The sequence below is a fragment of the Ptychodera flava genome, chromosome 10 (genome assembly GCF_041260155.1).
Source record: "Ptychodera flava strain L36383 chromosome 10, AS_Pfla_20210202, whole genome shotgun sequence".
Taxonomy (NCBI): domain Eukaryota; kingdom Metazoa; phylum Hemichordata; class Enteropneusta; family Ptychoderidae; genus Ptychodera; species Ptychodera flava.
Window position 1 is genome coordinate 3,107,864 of NC_091937.1, and position 19,103 is coordinate 3,126,966.

General features: G+C 37.1%; 1 protein-coding gene across 3 annotated transcripts in view; it reads right to left on the reverse strand.

The window, feature by feature from the left end:
• Positions 1 to 1,269: 1,269 nt before the first annotated feature.
• LOC139141758 (serine-rich adhesin for platelets-like) overlaps positions 1,270 to 19,103 on the reverse strand; it is a 55,932-nt gene continuing 38,098 nt past the window's right edge. For all 3 annotated transcript variants that reach the window (XM_070711400.1, XM_070711399.1, XM_070711401.1), the window contains 2 exons: positions 11,946 to 13,118; positions 1,270 to 9,815 (listed from right to left, as the gene is read on the reverse strand). In XM_070711400.1, the coding sequence (XP_070567501.1) occupies positions 7,138 to 9,815; positions 11,946 to 13,118 (3,851 nt within the window). In that variant the 3' untranslated portion in view covers positions 1,270 to 7,137. The remainder of the gene's footprint in view (positions 9,816 to 11,945; positions 13,119 to 19,103) is intronic.

A 19,103-nucleotide genomic window follows, 5' to 3' on the forward strand; every position in this document is an offset into this window, starting at 1 on the left:
TTCTTTGTGTCCACAATATTGCCCTTTTATAGTAATTTACTGTGCATGTTGACTTGACTTTGGCGATGGTCATGTGGGCTATCATAATTTCACGTCAATAAATTAACTTCCAAACTGATCTATATAGCTATATTGAAGCAAAGGAGATCAACTGTGAAATCAAACCACCCACAAACATTGAAATGTTTGAAAAAGTTACATACTTGACAGCAACAGAAATGAAATGGGATTTTAGACATTAGGGGAGAACCACTTGATTTCAAGGGGATGGAGGATTTTGGAAAGAATAATTTGATTCTGTAATCAATTGTTCCATCACACAGTAAATAATTTGTTGCCAATTTGATGAAATCAGTAAACTAGCAAATCTGATGGACACTTTTAAAACACTCTGGTGGTGCACCACCTATGGCGGCACTAATAAATATTTTCAATAACTGCAATAATGAAATTCTAGACAAAGTTGCTACGACCCCCCCGAAACATTGCACATTCTGAATCAATGGATGAGAAAGAAATTTCAAAAACTACACAACTAAAATTAAAAGATTCAAACACACTTTAGTGAATGAAAGCATGGTAAATCCAAATACTGACATTTACTTGAAGGATAGCTAGAGTAATGGACTAAACTATTGGAACAAACATAAAGGGATGTCGTTGCCTAACACTGACTTAGGCACTTTAAATAAAATAATTTGTTTGCCATTCGCGTGCTGGTAGGTTTTTAAAGAAAATTAAAAAAACAATACTAACAACTGTTACAAATAAAATACTATTTTTCCAAAAGAAACCAAACTTAAAATGAGCCCTGGCTGGCTGGTAGCTTTTTTCTTATAAATTTGAAATTCATTTCAAATCAAATCAAGCAAGGACCTTTGAATTTTTTCATTTTTGCAATAAGTGATTGGTCCCAGGACTTTGACCTTTGAACAATGTCCTCTTTGTGATGACATAGGATAGGTTTGATGGGATTGTGCAAATAACAGGTGTTGTGTTGTCCAAAACAAAACAGCACAGCATAGAGTTAGTCACAGGATTCGTGTATTGCATGCTGAAAGGGAATTTTTAACAAAGACAGTTGTTGTTCAAAATAACCAAGGAGTTCAGCTTTCTCTCTCTGTATTGCCACTGCAATTCTACAAACACATTCAACTATCATAACCTTACACATACCAAAACCCCAACATGCTATCATTTTACAAGGCTTATTACAGAGGGAAAAAGCAAAATTAAAACAAACAAAAAAAAACAAAAAACAACAGTGCATTTTGATAACACATAAAATTTATTTGACTGATATGTAGCAATGGTTTCACAAGTAGAAATCAAGAGAACACTAATCAATTTACAAATCATGTGTCATTTTTCCAGATCTGGAAAAACACAACATACCTACATGGTTAAATTATCTGTACCTGCAGCATTGTGCAATGATTTTAAAAATTTCTGATTTTACCACAGTTTGGCTACCCAAGTTTTATAAACTCATCCCAACCCATCCCAGCCCTCCTTGCAGTCTACAAACATAGTCATGGCAGTGTCCAAAATACACAAATAGTTGCTTTTTGCAGAAAACTTACATTAAACACTGGATATATGCGATATGCCAGATACTGAAAAAAGTAATTTACAGAACTGTCGAATTATACTAATTCCTTAAATGTCATCATCCTTCATTGATTGCAACTGAACTGATAACAAATATCATTATTCTATAACAAACTTTTGCAAACATTTCTATCAAAGTATCTCCATATCTGCTTGAAAGGTCATTGAAAATATGCCTATTGTGCAAGTTAAGTTTTTTTTAATGACAAAATCATGCACTGAAGCCAGATGCAGAATGGGTAGGAGCATGATTCTGATAATCTTTTTGTAACAGTTGTTGAAGTAAATATAAGCTTAAGGCAGATTTCAACTTCATCATGGACTCAATTTATTTTAGAATGTTTTCATGCCAAAATAAATCAACCCAATCTGAGAGTCTCAGCATAAACTTTTACAATATGTGAATTGGTTGACCTCCAAAAATACATTAGAACATATGGCATTCCGAATTTCCATATTGAATGGTGCATTGTGGGAATATCATCATATGAATATTATTTCAAATGCATCTCAATGAATTGAAATTAAAACTGGCTTTGCAATGCTATGAATGGACATCACAATAATGAAAGTTTTTATACGTCTAATGAAAGGTTTCAGCATAATTTTCTGTACATGTATTTTGCAACTACAAAGCCCTTTTGCATGTACTCTACCAGCTCATAAAATTATTCATGATAAATGGAATGCTTTTAAATAAACTGACATTAATTTACTAGATTGTAAGAGAAATTCAGAACAATATAATGACAACACTATTCTACTACAAGTATCTAACAACTTGGTGTATGCCCTAAAAACCATACCGAAGCTAAAAATCTTAAACAGCATAATGCTTATGGTCTGTGTGTACATTGAAGAAATTACAGCCATTTACAACATGCAGAAACAATGATTATACATGCCAAAAAGCCATACATTCTGCAACACTGAGCTACATCAAATCTGAAAATATAAAACAGAACAGTTCAATCATTTAAAATAGTGCTGAATGTACCTTAAAATTAAAACGATTTAAAACTGCGACAGAAACTTTTTCCTCAATGTCAAAAATACTGTGTCACTCTATATACAATTTACACTCACAAGATATCTACAGTCCTATATACAGTCTTGACCAACATTTTATCTTGGGGAGGGGTTTGAAACATGTTTTAGTTGTGCATCTCTCAAGAAAAGCAAGATGCAACAAAAATGGAAGGCACACTGTACTTGTTCACGTACTATGGTAGCCATTCTTATAACTAGTGTACATACGATATTTTTTCAATTCATAAAGAACAACATTTTTCATGATCTGCAATATTGCAATCCCTTAAAAGACAGGACTGCAATTCACAGCAATAATCATTGAAATGTCACAGCATCATAATATACATACAGCTGTACTATGACAAGGGTAACTTTATAACATATGGCAATGGGGTAAAGTTGATTTTATTGGTAACAGGTCACTGACCAATCTTGGCTTAGCTCTCTTGGTCAAGGTTCTCTGTGACCAAAACTATACACCACTTGATTGGTTGTTTTAGATACCTTACAGTTCCACAACCTTTTAAACCTGATTATTCTATAAAACAAAAAATTCTTTAAACAGCTCAGTTTGACTTGAATAAATGTGAATAAATACAAAGTATAAGGGGTAGATTATGTAGATCATATACCATATTGTTCATGTGACTCAACATCAACCAATCAATGGACAAATTCTCATGATGATTTCTTCTCAGTACAGTTGTCATTTTTAAATGTACATATGAAATCAACCAGTTCAATCAAGATACAGGTGAATCTATGCACTGCAAAAAATCTAGGTCAAAACAACTTTGCACCCAATCTTTTCCAATTGTCCTCAAATTATTTTGGTTTGTCTTTCATATCATGGCGAGGCCATTAATAAAATCATGATACAAACATATTTTGCATTTGTGGATTTGAGGAGCTGAACATAGTGTAGGAAAAACTCTGGTATGCACATTTTAAATTGGAAATTTGGGGAGCAGTCTGATATGAATGAGGGTGCTGCTGTTAAAAAGAGTTCACAAAACCACCATATTTATGATCGTTACAGGTTATGCTGTCAGAAGCTAAAGATAAGTGTTGTCAGAGCAATTTTCAGTGATCCAAGATCACACAGGATACCTGCAAACTGTCTGCATAGTTTGGTGAAAAACTCTCTTCTCATCATGTCAATATCGTTGTAATATGAAAGAAGACATGTCTATGATAACTCTATGGTACAAGATACATGTTATTGTGTATGACACTCACAAATACTGAAACGAAAGATTGCTTTGGTTGGTTTTCATCACTCCTGTACAGAAAGCTCATTTCATTCAATGGTATCAATAAAGCACCACAGTTAATAATGTAATGTGAATGAATGATTTCAGTAAATCACTTTGGATGCATTTTAAAAAATGATATTGCCATGGAAAACAGGCAGTTACTTGCATATTACATGTCCTAGAGATGAATGTTTTCATCTGCTGAGTAGTACTGCAATGCTTTGTGCAACTAGGATATATGTTTGTCCTAAGGTATATTCTCCAAGAAATTCAAATCATGGTTGATCTCTGATAGAAAATAAATAGTTAGCCATTGGCTCCCCTATTGATCAGGGAAAATAGAATTATCCTATTGCAAGATGTTTTAGATGGGCACCTTTTGGTTTCAAAGAAATACTTGTCTCAAGAACCCACTTGATTACAAATGAAATCTGATTGGTGACAAGCAAAACTAGTCTACTTGAAGATTAACTGTCATATCATATAGTAACCATACTTATGTTAGAGACATTCACAGAATTTAGATTTGCAATCATATGACAAAGACTAGGTTGGTAATTGTACAACTGATTCTGTAATCTTTCACAACACACTTTCATCCTAATCTTTCAAGAATGGTCAATACTGGTACTCTTTAAGAATTTGGAGTGTGACAAGTTATATCAGAAGACATAAGCTTAGTCTCAAATACCCAAAAAGGTAAGCATGGATGTCTAATGAGCCACTCTCATTTATTCTTGATTCAAACTGACTTGACAATTCTTCTACTCTACTCACAGAGAATCAAGGCACCATAAGAGTTTATTTTGCAGTATAAACTTACAAGAAATTATTTCTAGGAACAAACTGTCTATTTGGCTCATTGTGAATACTTTTAAACATTTTGTTTCCGTTATCTGTCTTACATCTAACAATGGTTAGACATTTGAGTAAAAATTGGCACAAAATGTCGCGTCCAAATAATGATACATAAAAACTGACAAGATTTCAGAAATGAGGTTTATACCCGTTAGTACATCAGATCTGATGATATTATTTTGGTAGTAAAGTTTGTTACTTGTTCTTCTTTTGTCTAAAGCTGAAATGAACATCTTTGGTTACAAAAGAGATCTTGTCTGATGAGCAGACACCATTCTGAATACAGTGTCCATTGTAACTCATTGTAACTTGATCAATTTGATATGACATCTGAAAGGTACGCAAACCTGACACTAATTTTGTATCTATGCACTCATATTAAATTTCACAGAGCTCCAAACAAGGTTCACCCACTCAAGGACACCTCTAAATTCAAGGACTTCAAGAAACACTCTTTCAGCAATTTTCACAGACTTTTGGGCTGCCAAAAAACAATTTCTGGGTAATTTTTTTGTGATATATCATTTTTATATTTCAATTCTACTGTACCATAACCTATCATTTTGTGGTTTTCAGAAAATAAGCAGCTGGTTTATAATATCCTGGATTCTGTTTGATTTTTAAGGACTTTTCTAATAGCTTTACAGTTCAAGAACTTATAAGGATTTTTCCAGGAGCATACAGACCTTTTCGAAGTTTATCATATATATACTGCATACTTTGAATTGGTTAATAACAGTGATTTGTATCATTGGCAGTATAATCAATGCTGACTTTATGAGTTCATCACTGGAGTCAGATCAAGGTGTACTCAACTCAGTCTCCAATCCATCTCCATGTACATATGAATCAGTGTTTAGACAAACCACTCTATTCAACTATGCATGTGGTTAGATGGTGGAATGGTTTGGCAAATAAATGATTATCTTGACCTTCAATTCTAAGTACATGGGCATCACTACACTGCACTGACATAGACTAAATTCTGGGTTTACATAGAACGTCACCAAAAGAATGGTGAAATATTTTTACATTTTATCATTATAATGAGACTTAATGTTTATAATTTCTACTTTGAACATACATTTGCGGTAACTGTATAGATTTTTTGCCACTGAGAAAACAATTTGTGTAAGCTAGACAACAAAAATCCTGATCAGGTATTTGGTAAACTTTGAGTTTGCATTGTTTGATAAAAAACAAAAACCACATTTTGAAGTAAAAGTGTTTGATTCTGAAACTACATGTTGCTTAATGTCCACTACTCATCAGACCATCAAGTCTACAGAATTGACATTACCTATGTTTACTCAGAATAGATGATTGATAACACAACCAAGACATGTGTACTCCAAGACAAATCCTAGTTAGGAAGGGTGCAATTTCTTGTTATGAATGTCTATTCCAAACTCATCCATCCAATCTCTAATCCAAACACCTTTTCACCATTTTGTAGGTTGAAAGAATTGATAGATATTACATGACAAGTCCTTGAATTACTGTCCATGCCTAGTTTTCTGGTGGACAAGCTGACTTCCATGCTCTTTATGAGTAGAAAAGGCATAGATAAATATAGTCCGCTTAAAACATCCACCTTGCAGTGACCCTTACTTGAGTTGACCTCATTATCTTCTTTGCTAGGGGTTGTCTTACAGGCAAGAAGTGAAGGACAGGGTGGGGTGGGGGGAGAAGTGGGTGGGGTAGCGCTGACAATCACTGCATATTTGGTATTTCTGACTGCAAACAGTGAAACAATAAATAGTAACCTCCCATCATTTCAATCAATATACATTTCACAGGTTTCAAACTTGGATTTGGCCCATGGTCTAGCTATAAATTGTCATCGAGTAAAAGGCAAAGTTCAATCTAGTTTTCCACTGGGGCTGGTGAAAACATCTTTAACACAGAAGTGTTTTCAATTTTGTCCCTAATTCATAGATTACGAAAATTACCTTTCTGATTGCAAATGGTTTTACTGGGGTCTTGTTTACTGTACTTGTTTAGTTTCAATTTAGTAAATTTATCACATCTTTGGATACCTTGATACTCACACGTACATTGACCAATAATTTTGTACATGTGTACTTTTGTACTTGTACCACTAAGTCATGTACTCCCAGAGAATATCATCTGTGGGAGTAGCACAAACATTTCTTTATTTGTTTGAACATCCATGGGTGATCGACACTCATTGCTAGTCTTTCTGAATATAGATGGGAGATGTTATCTGAAAGTTGTGTTTTGCTTGCAGCTATAATAAAACACACCATCAAAAGTGGACCAGCCACAGGAGACGGTGTCTTCAGGGATATAAAAACACCTTAGCCATGCTGTGTTGGCTGCTGTTTGGAGGAGTTACAAAGGATGACATCTCCATACATCATTCTGGGTCACTTCCATGGTCACCCGACAAAGACACCCTTGTGACTGATCCTTTCATGGCTGCAAGATATGATGACAAGTTGGCACGTCTAACGATGTCACTTTGTTCCACTACATGATGTTGTTGGGTTACAGTCGTTCTCTGTGCACCATTGTTTCTGGAACTCGGTTCTTGTATCGCTTCAAGTAATTGGTGTCTTGGAGACATTTGTGGCTGTTCAGATATTTTTACTGCACCGTTTGTTTGACGTACTCCTGTGGCTGGCATGGCACCTGATTTATTTGGCGTTTTTACTTTAGCTGCAAGCATAACACTTCTAAGTTCCTTAACAGTGACCATTTTGTCTAACTTAGGGGAGCCAGAACCTTGAGAGCTGTCTGACAAGTCAGATGCACTGCTATGTGTGGATGTGTCACTTGGAGAAAGATCTGCACTTGTTGGCCGTGGCACATTTGTATTGACATAGAGTGCACTCATGGCTGACTCGGTTGCAGAACTATGCCTAGAATGTTCTCTCAACAAGGCCTTGAAGTCTTCCATAGTGGACTGGGGTTTCCCTGATATGCGGTTAACTTTGACTGGTGTATTTTCAATGTATGCTGTGTCCGAGAAAGTGATGCTTCTTGTTGTACTATTGGAGCATGAGGAGTTAAGAGATTCATCAGAACCAAATTTATCAGATGAACTTCGTCTATTCCTGGGAAAACTTGAAGAGTCACCTTTGATGTTCATTCTTCGTTTTGAGGCGTGAATTTTGGCAAACAGATCCTGGGCACTACTTCGCCTGCCACTGCCAGGTTTTTTCAAAATGGACTGAAGTTTCTTCTTTGGTGGGTCAGACTTGAACCTGCTTGTGCTGGGATCTTTCAGTATGGACACAATTGGCTTTGGAGTCTGTGTTGCCTGTGATTGTGCAATCCTGGCACCCTGGGGTGTATCAACAGTTAAGTTCCCTGTACTCTGCGGAGTATTTGTCTGTGCGCTAACCACTTTAACCAACCTAAGGGGTTCTTCTGATGACTGGTTTGTAGATGTAGTAGAGGTACCCCTAGCTGTATCATCAGTAAAGCTACTATATGACAAATGGTAGGGTACAGGATCTTCGCCTCGAGGTGGGATGTCCCTATTTAGTCTGTTTGTGTAGGGCTTCCTTGGCATGAAATATACAGACTGATCATCTGAATCACTACTGTTTCTCCTTGCTGAAGGAGGCTGATATGGTCTTTGGTTGTTATTTGAGTTTGGTGTACTGAGAGCAAAGGCACTTGTTAGACTGGTAGATGACAATGGAGGAGACAACACTCGTGAAATGTCCTTTGGTTGATCTGGTGTTTGTGATCTTCTGAGGCTGCCATACACTTCTGCAGATGTGCTTTTCATATTTGGCTTGTTGCTTGCCCGTCGGTGTGGCCATGTGCCTGTTGAGAACTGCAAGCTACGTGGTCTCTGGACATGTTCCTCGTCTTTGCTTCTTTTACGGAGACTGCTGAAGAAAGACAATTTTGCTGTCTTGTAGCTTTCTGGAAATACACCAACATCATTTCCTTTATTCTCTTGATCAGAGCTATCCTCGTTTCTTTCTACACTTTGTGTATTCTGAGTGCTACTAGGGTGATGTAGGTTTGTATTATTGGCTGCATAAGTATGGCTGTTCAGATCACTAGATGTTGATGGTGGTTCTTGCCTCACCCAAGGTGAAACACTCACAACGGGAGTAGACTGGGTAGTTTTTGGTGGTTCTGATCGGTTACTGGTAGCTACATTTGAAGATTTTAAAACATCATTGGTTGCTGTGCCAGTAAGATGATTTGGTCTTGTTGTCTTCATATTGCTAATAGAGGTTGCATTCACTGAGACTGACCATCTATTGTCTTTAGCTGGGTCCTCTGCTGGTGGCTCTGAGACGCCAAAGAATGCGGCCCGTGCAGATTTCAGTTTATCCCTAGAGTAGCTCTTCATATTTGGACTGTCAGAATTGATATTTGACTTAGCTGTCTGGGTCACATTCTGAATCTTATCTTCTGTGCTATTATTCTGAATCTGAGTCTGATTTTCTGTCACATAATGTGTGGTATTGCTCTGAATATGAGTCTTAACTTGTGCAGCATTATTCTCATCAACTTTAACCTGCATCTTATTTTCTGCTGTGTCATTCTGATTCTGAGTCTTATCTCCCAGAGTCTGAATCTGAATATCATCATCATCATCTGTGCTACTACTGTCAATGTATGGTATCATTTCTGTGACACTACTGTGAATCTGAGTCATATCTTCTGTGCTCTGGATTTGAATCTGTTCTTCTATGACAGTAGTCTGAATCTGAATCTTACTTTCTGCATCATCCTCAATGGTTTCTGCCATGGTCTCACTTTCATTCTTATCTTCATTTGTATCAATGATCATAGAAACAGGTGGAGTTTCCGCTGTTGGAGTCTTCTCCCCATCATCGACAATACTGCTGTCATTTTGTTGACGTTCATTGTCCTCACTGGTACTCCCTGAGGGTGACAGTGTTTTCTCACTGATTGAACTTTCAATGGAAGAGCCCTGGTAACACAGAGTGTACAGTCCTGAGTTCATAGGAGTCTTTTTGCTGACTTCAGCATCAGATTCTGATGAAAATGAAGAGTTTAATCCTCGTTCAACAGCAGAGGTTACAATGTGTGCTTCATGACCTGCAACAAAATGTTGAAAATTAATGATGATAAAGCCTGTTAATACATCATGTTATTGTTTTTTTTCATATTGATACATGACACAAGGTAAATGACAACTGTTGTTGTTGTTTGCAAATGTATACACACATTTATTCAAACTTTAAAGGACAGCCTCTTAAACATGCTAACCTGGACCCACTGGAGAAAAATATTACTTTTTAAAATATCACTGATGTACAAAATCTCTCTGATATTATTTCCTGGTTTTCTTTTCAAGTAAACAATGAAGTAACTTATTTTGACAGCAATCTTGAAATAATTAAATATTGAAACATGATAATATTGAAGCATGATTTGATGAATTCCATGCAGTGTTTCCTTCATTGTACTGTATCCAAGAGTGCTGTTACTAATAGCAGTATGTACCTGAATGTGATAGATGCTAGTCTTTGATTACGTAAGTATTTTGGTACCTATAGGGTCAATGCAGCAGGTAGGACAAACCTTTGAAAGGCCCTTCCACTGTACAATCAAAGGTAACAAAATATGTATCAGGGCTGCAAAGTTTTTATCATGTATATGTACTTTATGGAACATTGCAATATGACTACAATAGTATCCTGAACAATTTGGGATTTGAGACGAGCACTACAATTTCATTTGCTATTTGCATACCATATTGAATAATATAGATGTTGGTATGTACCCTCATGTTTTGTATGTTGCCATGTATACGACTTGACTTGCTTGCTGCTTCAGATGCTGAGCATCTCACATGTCACATACATTTAATACAATGCTATTTGCCATCATTTTGAATGGCATTAAACTTGCCTTTGATCTTCACTAAAGCCCAAACAAATGACATAATCAACATAAACATTAAAGGTCATTGCCAAAACAATATGTTAATTTTCTGTAGAGCCTTCCTTTTCACTGCCAAAAATATCATCTGGCATATTACAGAGCAAATGACAACGTTTTGAACTGCATTCATTGTTTAAGTATAAACTGTGTACAATGGACAAAGTAGATCCTGACTTTACCATATAATACAAGCAACAGGCATACAGCTGAATACTACTGCATAGACATGCAGGTACTTCCCTTCACAGAATGTAAGTTGAATGTAAATAGGGGTACATGATAAAAAAAGGTTATGCCACAAAAGTTGGTTGTTGAATGGCTTGGCTAATATGTTTGGTCAGTCTCTCTTTCAGAATGCTTTCAGATATGTCATAAAACACCATAGTACCTAAAGGTGAATAAACTTCAGTTGTAAGTGAATACAGTTCACCAGCTTCAACACAATCACAGGAGTTCAATCAAGGTATCACCAGCCCAAACAGATTAATATGCTCCACTGGTTTATTATAGGTTTCATAGTGTCCCTGTTTGCTCTGTGCTTTTGATGCTACATTCAGACTGATAGAAATAAATCAGAGATTGCAAACTGGCTAGGCAACATAAATGAACAAGCAGAAACATTTTATCCCTTTTCAGCCTTTCACTTCAAACTGTTGCTTGGAAAACTTGGATCTTTATAGAAGAAAATGAAGGCCACAGGTTGAAGGCCTGATGTTCCACCAGGACATGTGATTCAGATCTTCTGAAAAATTATACTTCTGTACCAAGTAAAACAGTGACTGTCCGACTTTCTGAAACCATATTTTCTGCATGGGTCTGACATACTGGAACATTTGCAGAAAATTTCAAGAAAGTCAAACTTGTGTAAAATTTCCCAGTAGTCTCAGAGATTTGTTTGATCATGTCTATTTTTGAGGAGCTGAGTTCTCTTTGAATTTTATAATCAATAATTTTCAGGTTTTGCTGACATCAAACAATACATATTCTGACATTTATAGACTTGCAAATATGTCTAATATTTAATGCTGTCTCCACAATACAAAGAGCATGGATCAACAACCAACTTGGCACAAAATTTGTATTGGCTGATTTTTTTCAACCAAATACGATACGTTCTGAAATAGGGAAGTTCTTTTGTCTTTATTCCTTTTACCATGTACATGACTGTAAACCTAATATTTCATAGAGATCTGGATTTTTACCTGAACCAACGGAAAATGGGATTAAAAGGAGCTCTAAATCTCATTGTTACTTAGACAGAATTCATTTCTAGATACTTACCATTTGGAATTGGAGATGGTGATAGTGACGGTGAAGGCAAAGGTGATGGTTCAACAGAAGATGCTGGTTCTACTGATGATGAAGGTTCTAATGATGAAAGCGATGAACTATCAGCTTCTTTGCGTCTCAAAAAGCTGTATTTCCTCTTTGGTGGGGCAGGAGGTCGCAGAGTGGATTTTTTGACCCTGCCGTCTTCTTTGCTGTCAGACGTACTTTTGTGTGTTTTGGTATGTGCTTTATAGTCTTTGATTCCACAGTCTAGCCTCATTGAAGTGAAGTAGCCATCATTGTCTACAGAGTACGCAGAGGAATCAGATTCTTGTTGATACGTAGGCTGACTTCCAAGATAAAACTCTAGATCGACACTGCTGGCATCACTGCTCGCACCATCTGTTGTCACACTCCCCGACACATCAGACACACTACCGGTTGGGGTGTTTGGTGCATTATCAGCCTGGGTATCTGCCACACTACATGTCAAGGTGTCTGTTGTGCTACCTGTCAGCGTTTCCGTTGTACTCTCTGCTACACTTCCTGTTATAGTGTCTGTTACACTTATTGTCACTGATGAAAGTGAGACATCATCATTTCCAGCTGATTCAAGTTCCTTATCCAGATCAGTTTCTAGGAGTCCTTCCTGACTGCTAACTGATTCTAACCACATTGCCGTGTTCATTTTTGTTATGCTCTTTTTGACATCGACTTCATGGGTGGGTGTATTGAGACTTGACGTAGTTGGGGTTGTGTCTGGGGTATCATTATTAAGTGTGCTATCTGAGTCGGATCTCTCTAGGCTTGATTTGTCTGGTGACTGTTGTGATTCAGAATCCAAAGACACTGCAGAGTCTGAGGGTGAGCATGATGACATTGTAAGTTCAGCTTGAATTTGATCAGAAGTTAATGAGTTCCTGGTACTATCTGTACCACTCCAGTTACCAGAACTGGATCTTCTTTCCTCCTTACTCATTGATGGTTTTGTAGTCCTCAATTTCACTCCGGCAACAAAAGCTTCACGGATTGCATCTGCAGTCTCCTCTTCCTTGGTTTTCTGACTACTCTGATCCCTCTGCATGGTAAGGACTTTCTCAATTTGCTGTGAAGTGACTTCTTGAGATCTTGGCCTGGCTGCTGAAGAAGCCACCCAGGACTTGTCCAAGGAAGTCTGTGATGATGCTGGAAATAATATATATATATATATATACATTAATTAATTAATAATTATATCATTATCAATTTACCAAATCATTAACTTCACAGAATGTCAGCTACAACTAGTTTGCGGATAAATTTCTGCCTCAAAAAATTTCCACTTAAAATACAGTTTTTCTGTCTTACATTATAAAGCTCAATTTGAAGCATACTTTTTTAATAGCAATAATACATTTGACATCGTCTCTCATTAATAAAGTGTTAAAAATATTATAGATTTTCCACCTCATGTAAACTATATCTTTGCTACGCATTTCAATGTTCCTGTATGTCAATTTCTGTGATTAAACTGAGACTCAGGAAGTATCAGTACAGTTTAAGCACTTCTTGTATTTGGCCAAAAGAAATAATAGGTTTGTTTCTGGTCATTGACATGTGGCAAATATGATGTGGCAAGGCAATATTTTTTTCAATTTTTTTAATTTTTGGTGGAATTTGATAGATTTTTCCCTTTTTACCATAGGGGCACATGAAAAACAAGAAAAAAAGAGTGGATGCGCACACGTTGAAATGATGCGTGCGATGACCAGAAACAAATCCATTTTTTTTGCCTTATAGACAAGTATTTTGTAAATTTTGTTGCACCATATAGACAATTTTTTGCTTGTTTAATCAAATTACCATTTACAGAAGTCTGGCATATGATAACTTTGATAAGCAACCATGGTTCTAATATTCTCTTCACACTGATATCATTTCACTGTTTGTTATGTTATGTGATCAAATCGTAACATTTCATACATTTTTCCTGACAAAAGCAACCATTATAGGTTAAATATGAATCAATATAAATGCATACATTTTCTTTTAGTTTAATTTTGAAGAATGACAAAGGTCACCACCAACAGAGATGAGGCAAAATAAAGGCATTGGTGAAAACTTCTCATAAGTATTCAGTGTAGGATTTTAAGTTAGCCTTGGGAATACAAATATCTGAAATATCTGTGCACATGCAGGCACAATGTACTTCTTTGGTTACATGGCAGATTAAAAATGGACAGAGATCTTTTCATGGATGACATGAACTCTTGAAACATAAAACTGATCCTTCCATCAAACATAGCCATATATAACCAGAGCATTACAGTTTTCAATGACACAATTCTCTCTGAAAAAAGACAGAATTTTGTTTGTCGGTGTGTGCAGCCTTGGTTAACAGTGTAAAGTTAGACCAAGTTAGTTGTCCAGGGTTGAAGGTCATTGCCTTGTTCATATTAACAATATTTAAAGGTTAAAGTGTCAACTGCTACACATATTAATGTCAATATACAATGTCACCTTACTGACATTGCTGCCGTGTCAAGTGACAGTGATAAGTTTGGAACTAATGTTAGACACGAGGAGGAATGCTGAATTATACATCATTAAAAGAACGTTCCTGATCTCCCATTTCTTGGAAAATGATACAAAAATATTATGACTTGGTGAAAGTTGACATTCAAAATTCCGTCTACACTCAATTATGACGCTGTGGATAACAAGACACAGAAACTGCCCCAATGCTGTTGAAGTCAGTAAAAGCAAAGTATGCATAACAACAGACAACAACATAAACACAAACTATGACGTGAAACAACCGAGTTGAAAAATGCCAAAGTATAATGAATTAATGAAATTAAGATTCTAACCTACTGGCACAACACTAATTGATGTTTGTCTTCAAGATGTACACACCACAACTTGAAAACATCCAGCCATCCAGGCACCCTCCCTGCTGTTGCTAGCCTAAAGTCAAGTTTGCTGCGTATCACACTTTTTGTGCAGCCTATCAGTGATTGGATGCCATATGAGAAACAGCGCCCTCACTCAGAAAGAACATTTTTTCTTGAGAAACACTGACAGTATGTTGTCAGACTCGTTCATTCATACTATGCTACGCCTATTTCTGCAGATTTAATGAAAGGTGGGACATAGTAGAGTATGAAATACAATTGCACATGAAATGGCCAGGACTTCATTTCCATGACTGCTGTGCAAACTTAGAAGCATGATACTGCAATACGCTATGTATAGGCTATGGGGCTTTCAGTTATCAACGGTAAACTTGCAAAGAAGAATCTGCAGCGCCTGGAAAAGGATGTTTTAAACAACGTCCTCCTTCAACAGTTCAAATTTCACTTCTTTGTTTTATTTGACATATTTTCAAAATTAATTTATTAACCAGGCCTAGCAGCATTAATTTTTACATTTCATTTTCTATTGTTTGTTTTAGTCTTTGTTTTATTGTTAATCATTTTATTTTCAAAATATTTTCTTTAATTGCTGCAATTAAATTAATATGATCGTTTAATGAATTACACATTTATTTGAACTTATGACAGTCATAATGTATGGCTTTACTAGTTGTTTTACTAGTTTCATTAAGGAACTATGTTTTGTAAAGTCATTATTTATTATGCAATATTATAACATATTAATGTTCATATGTATAGAACTGGCTACAATCAGTGAAACAAAGCATATCATCAATGCTCACTTTGCGCTAAACCAGATATGAACTGAAAATGCCCACGTGTTTCATTATATATTGCAGTTATATGCAAACTGAACCTTGCCACATTTCTGCAACTTCATTGAAAGTGTTATGATCAACATAACGAATAATATTCACCACAGATTAATTCTAAATCCAAATATATATCCCCAATCAGGAAAGTTCATTAAAATATGCAAATAAGGAATTGATTGAAATGTTCTCATTAAATATGCAAATTAGGAATAGGCTGAAGTAAAATGTTAAATGACTTTTAATAATCTCGTATCATAGTATCTTTAATGTACAAAACAATTTGTCAGCTTTGGTCTGGTCAAGACAGGTAAATATCCTTAATTAGGAAAGTTCATTAAATTTGCAAATAAGGTATTGGCTAAAGTAAACCAGATATGAACTGAAAATGCTCACGTGTTTCATTATATATTGCATTTATGTGCAAGTTTGAACCTTTGCTACATGCTTTGCTACATTTAAAGAGTTATGATCAACACAATGAATTTCACCACAGATCAAATCTAAAGGTCATTAAGTATTCAAATATGTAATTAGCTGAAATAAAAATAATTAATTTCTTTGAGTACTGTCATTGTATCACAATATAGCATGTGTAATTACCTTTGGTCAAGTCCTTCAAGCTCTATATGCCAAACCGTGAAAGCTTGTTAGCTATTTATGCAAATTATGAATTAGCTGACATGAAAATGCAAAATGACTTTCAATACTGTTATAACCTGGTATAATGATCAATGTACACAGCATGTTTCGCCAAATTTTATCAAGTAAATGCCAGTATATATCCCTAATTTGGAAGGTTCATTAAATATGCATATTGGGAATTGGCTGAAAAAATGTCAAATGACTTTCAATAATCTTGTATCATAGTATCTTTAATGTACATAGCAAGTTTTGCCAACTTTGGTCAAGTCAAAACAGATAAATATCGCTAATAAATGCGGGATATCGGACCGCAGGCGGGCGAAGATTGCATTATAAGCGCGCCAACCCAAACTCACGCATGGACATCACATTTACGAAATCGAAGTCCAAAGTCAACTACGTCATTGTTAGAATAAGAGAGGTTTTCCATCACACGGGAGCATACCACAACAAATTTTGCACAGATGGCGTTGCACTGGCATTGAAAAAGGGTGCATGGGAGCATGGAAACGCGGGCAGTTTCCCTCGCTATGGGTAGGAAATGCATTGAGCAAGACACACTTCCGGGTTCGCAAAAAAACGAGGATCCCATTTACGGGGCGCTCAAATATAACTATTTGCTGTGATACATAGCAGAGGCGTATATGTTTGTGATGCTGAGAATAACATCAGTAAATAAATGACGGGTTTTAAAAGTTGACGTTTTTTGCGATGAAACAGACTTCTGAAGGTAGCTCGCTTGGGGAACACGTCATCCCGGCCGCTGTCCGCTTTGACCCCAGTAATTCACACTGGTTTTGGTCGGCCCCAGGTACCCAAGTCACTTCGACCCCGTCACACTTTTGCCTACATGTCCACGGAGACGATTCAACATATTCCACAACAAAGCCAAGACAAAAATTGAAAATATCAATAAAATGGCTTCACAAAGGCTGAAATACACGATACTCGATGAAGTATGAAGTTTATGAAATGAAATCAAAATTGACAACACAAGTGTTTGTCTCGGGTAATACCACTTGAGGTTGAACTATTCTACAGACTGTTTTTTCCATACAGTGCAGTATTTGTCAGTGACAAATTAATCTTTGCAATACATTTTTTTGCGATGAGCTGGAAATTTGATTAATATCGAGTTAATGTACATAAATATTCCGTTATTTACTGGGGACACGTTTATTTTCTCGATCCGCTATCTGCGGACTACGTGCTGAAGTACATTGACTGTTCATGTCAACGATCGTTTCTCCCTCTGCAGAGTTTCTGTATCCCGTTCAACAATGCTGTACCTCGATCACACGATAGTGAAGCTATGTAGCTGTGCAGTATTGAATCATAAAATGGCCACCTCGTCTAACAGTAACACGTATTGTCGGATTATCGTACGGAAAAAAGACTGCAAAAGTAAGACTTATGAATCTTCATCAGAATTGAACACATCATGATTGTACACGAGTATCAACCGTGAATGCACGTTGAGCTCGGCAGTTACACAAGCATGGTACGCTACATGCGTAGCCCTACGAGTATGGCGACAGTGTCCGGCTTTGGCTACGCCGGGGGCTACGCCGCCTGCCGGAGGTGGGAGGCGGCGTAGCCAAAGCCGGACACTCTCGCCATACTCGTAGGGCTAGCTACATGCACTGCCGCGATGCCGATCGTATGCATTCCAAGGCCTATCCCGGAATTTGTTTCACAAACAACCTCAAAGGAGAGCAAACATACTTCTATGGACAATGACGAATACGTTTCTTGGCGAAGCAAAATCAAAACAGTGCAGAAGTACATGAAGTAGGTCATGGCCTTGGACTCTGTGCACGAACCTGATTGGACACTTCAATACCTTTGACCCAAAGTAATATTATTCATCAGCACTTCCATGCCATGAGGCTAGGTAGAGAACGTATTAGCCCTGCGTACGATGCTGTGTGTTCCGCTACAGCTAATAATAGCCCCGCTCACCACAGCCCTGCAAAGACCCGTACGTAGAGTTGGTGACTTCAAATCCATTTTTGGACTTGACGTAAAAAGCCAAATTACTGCCGAAATTCAGCGTTCTTGGGCCCAAGTCGTATCCCTGCCTACCTCAGCTACTCGATCGCTTCCAAAAATGCCAGTCTTTTATTCTTTTTTCGTAAATAACCGTCGATGTCGGCAACTCTCTCGCTAGCCCTGCGTACGTACGCAGTGTACGCTGTGTGTTAGGAACGCACACAGGGAATGCACAGCGTACACTGCGTACGTACGCAGGGCTAGCGAGAGAGTTGCCGACATCGACGGTTATTTACGAAAAAAGAATAAAAGACTGGCATTTTTGGAAGCGATCGAGTAGCTGAGGTAGGCAGGGATATGACTTGGGCCCAAGAACGCTGAATTTCGGCAGTAATTTGGCTTTTTACGTCAAGTCCAAAAATGGATTTGAAGTCACCAACTCTACGTACGGGCCTTTGCAGGGCTGTGGTGAGCGGGGCTATTAGCTGTAGCGGAACACACAGCATCGTACGCAGGCTAAGAACGTATGTACTCATTTCTGGCGATCGAGCAGCGAGGGAAACAATCAATTACCAAGGATAAAGCTAATTTGCTAAACGATATTTTATCTTGAATAGTGAGTTGAATGAGTAATAAAATATCATATTTTTAATGTTCAATACGAGGTTGAAACACGGAGGGACCGTGGTTGAAACCAGAGCTATCCAGCTGCAGCTGTAGCCAACCTGGACAAGCACATTTCACAGCGCCCTCAAACAGTCGATTGTTTTCACTTGTCATACGCGGCGTAACAGAAAATTAAAACT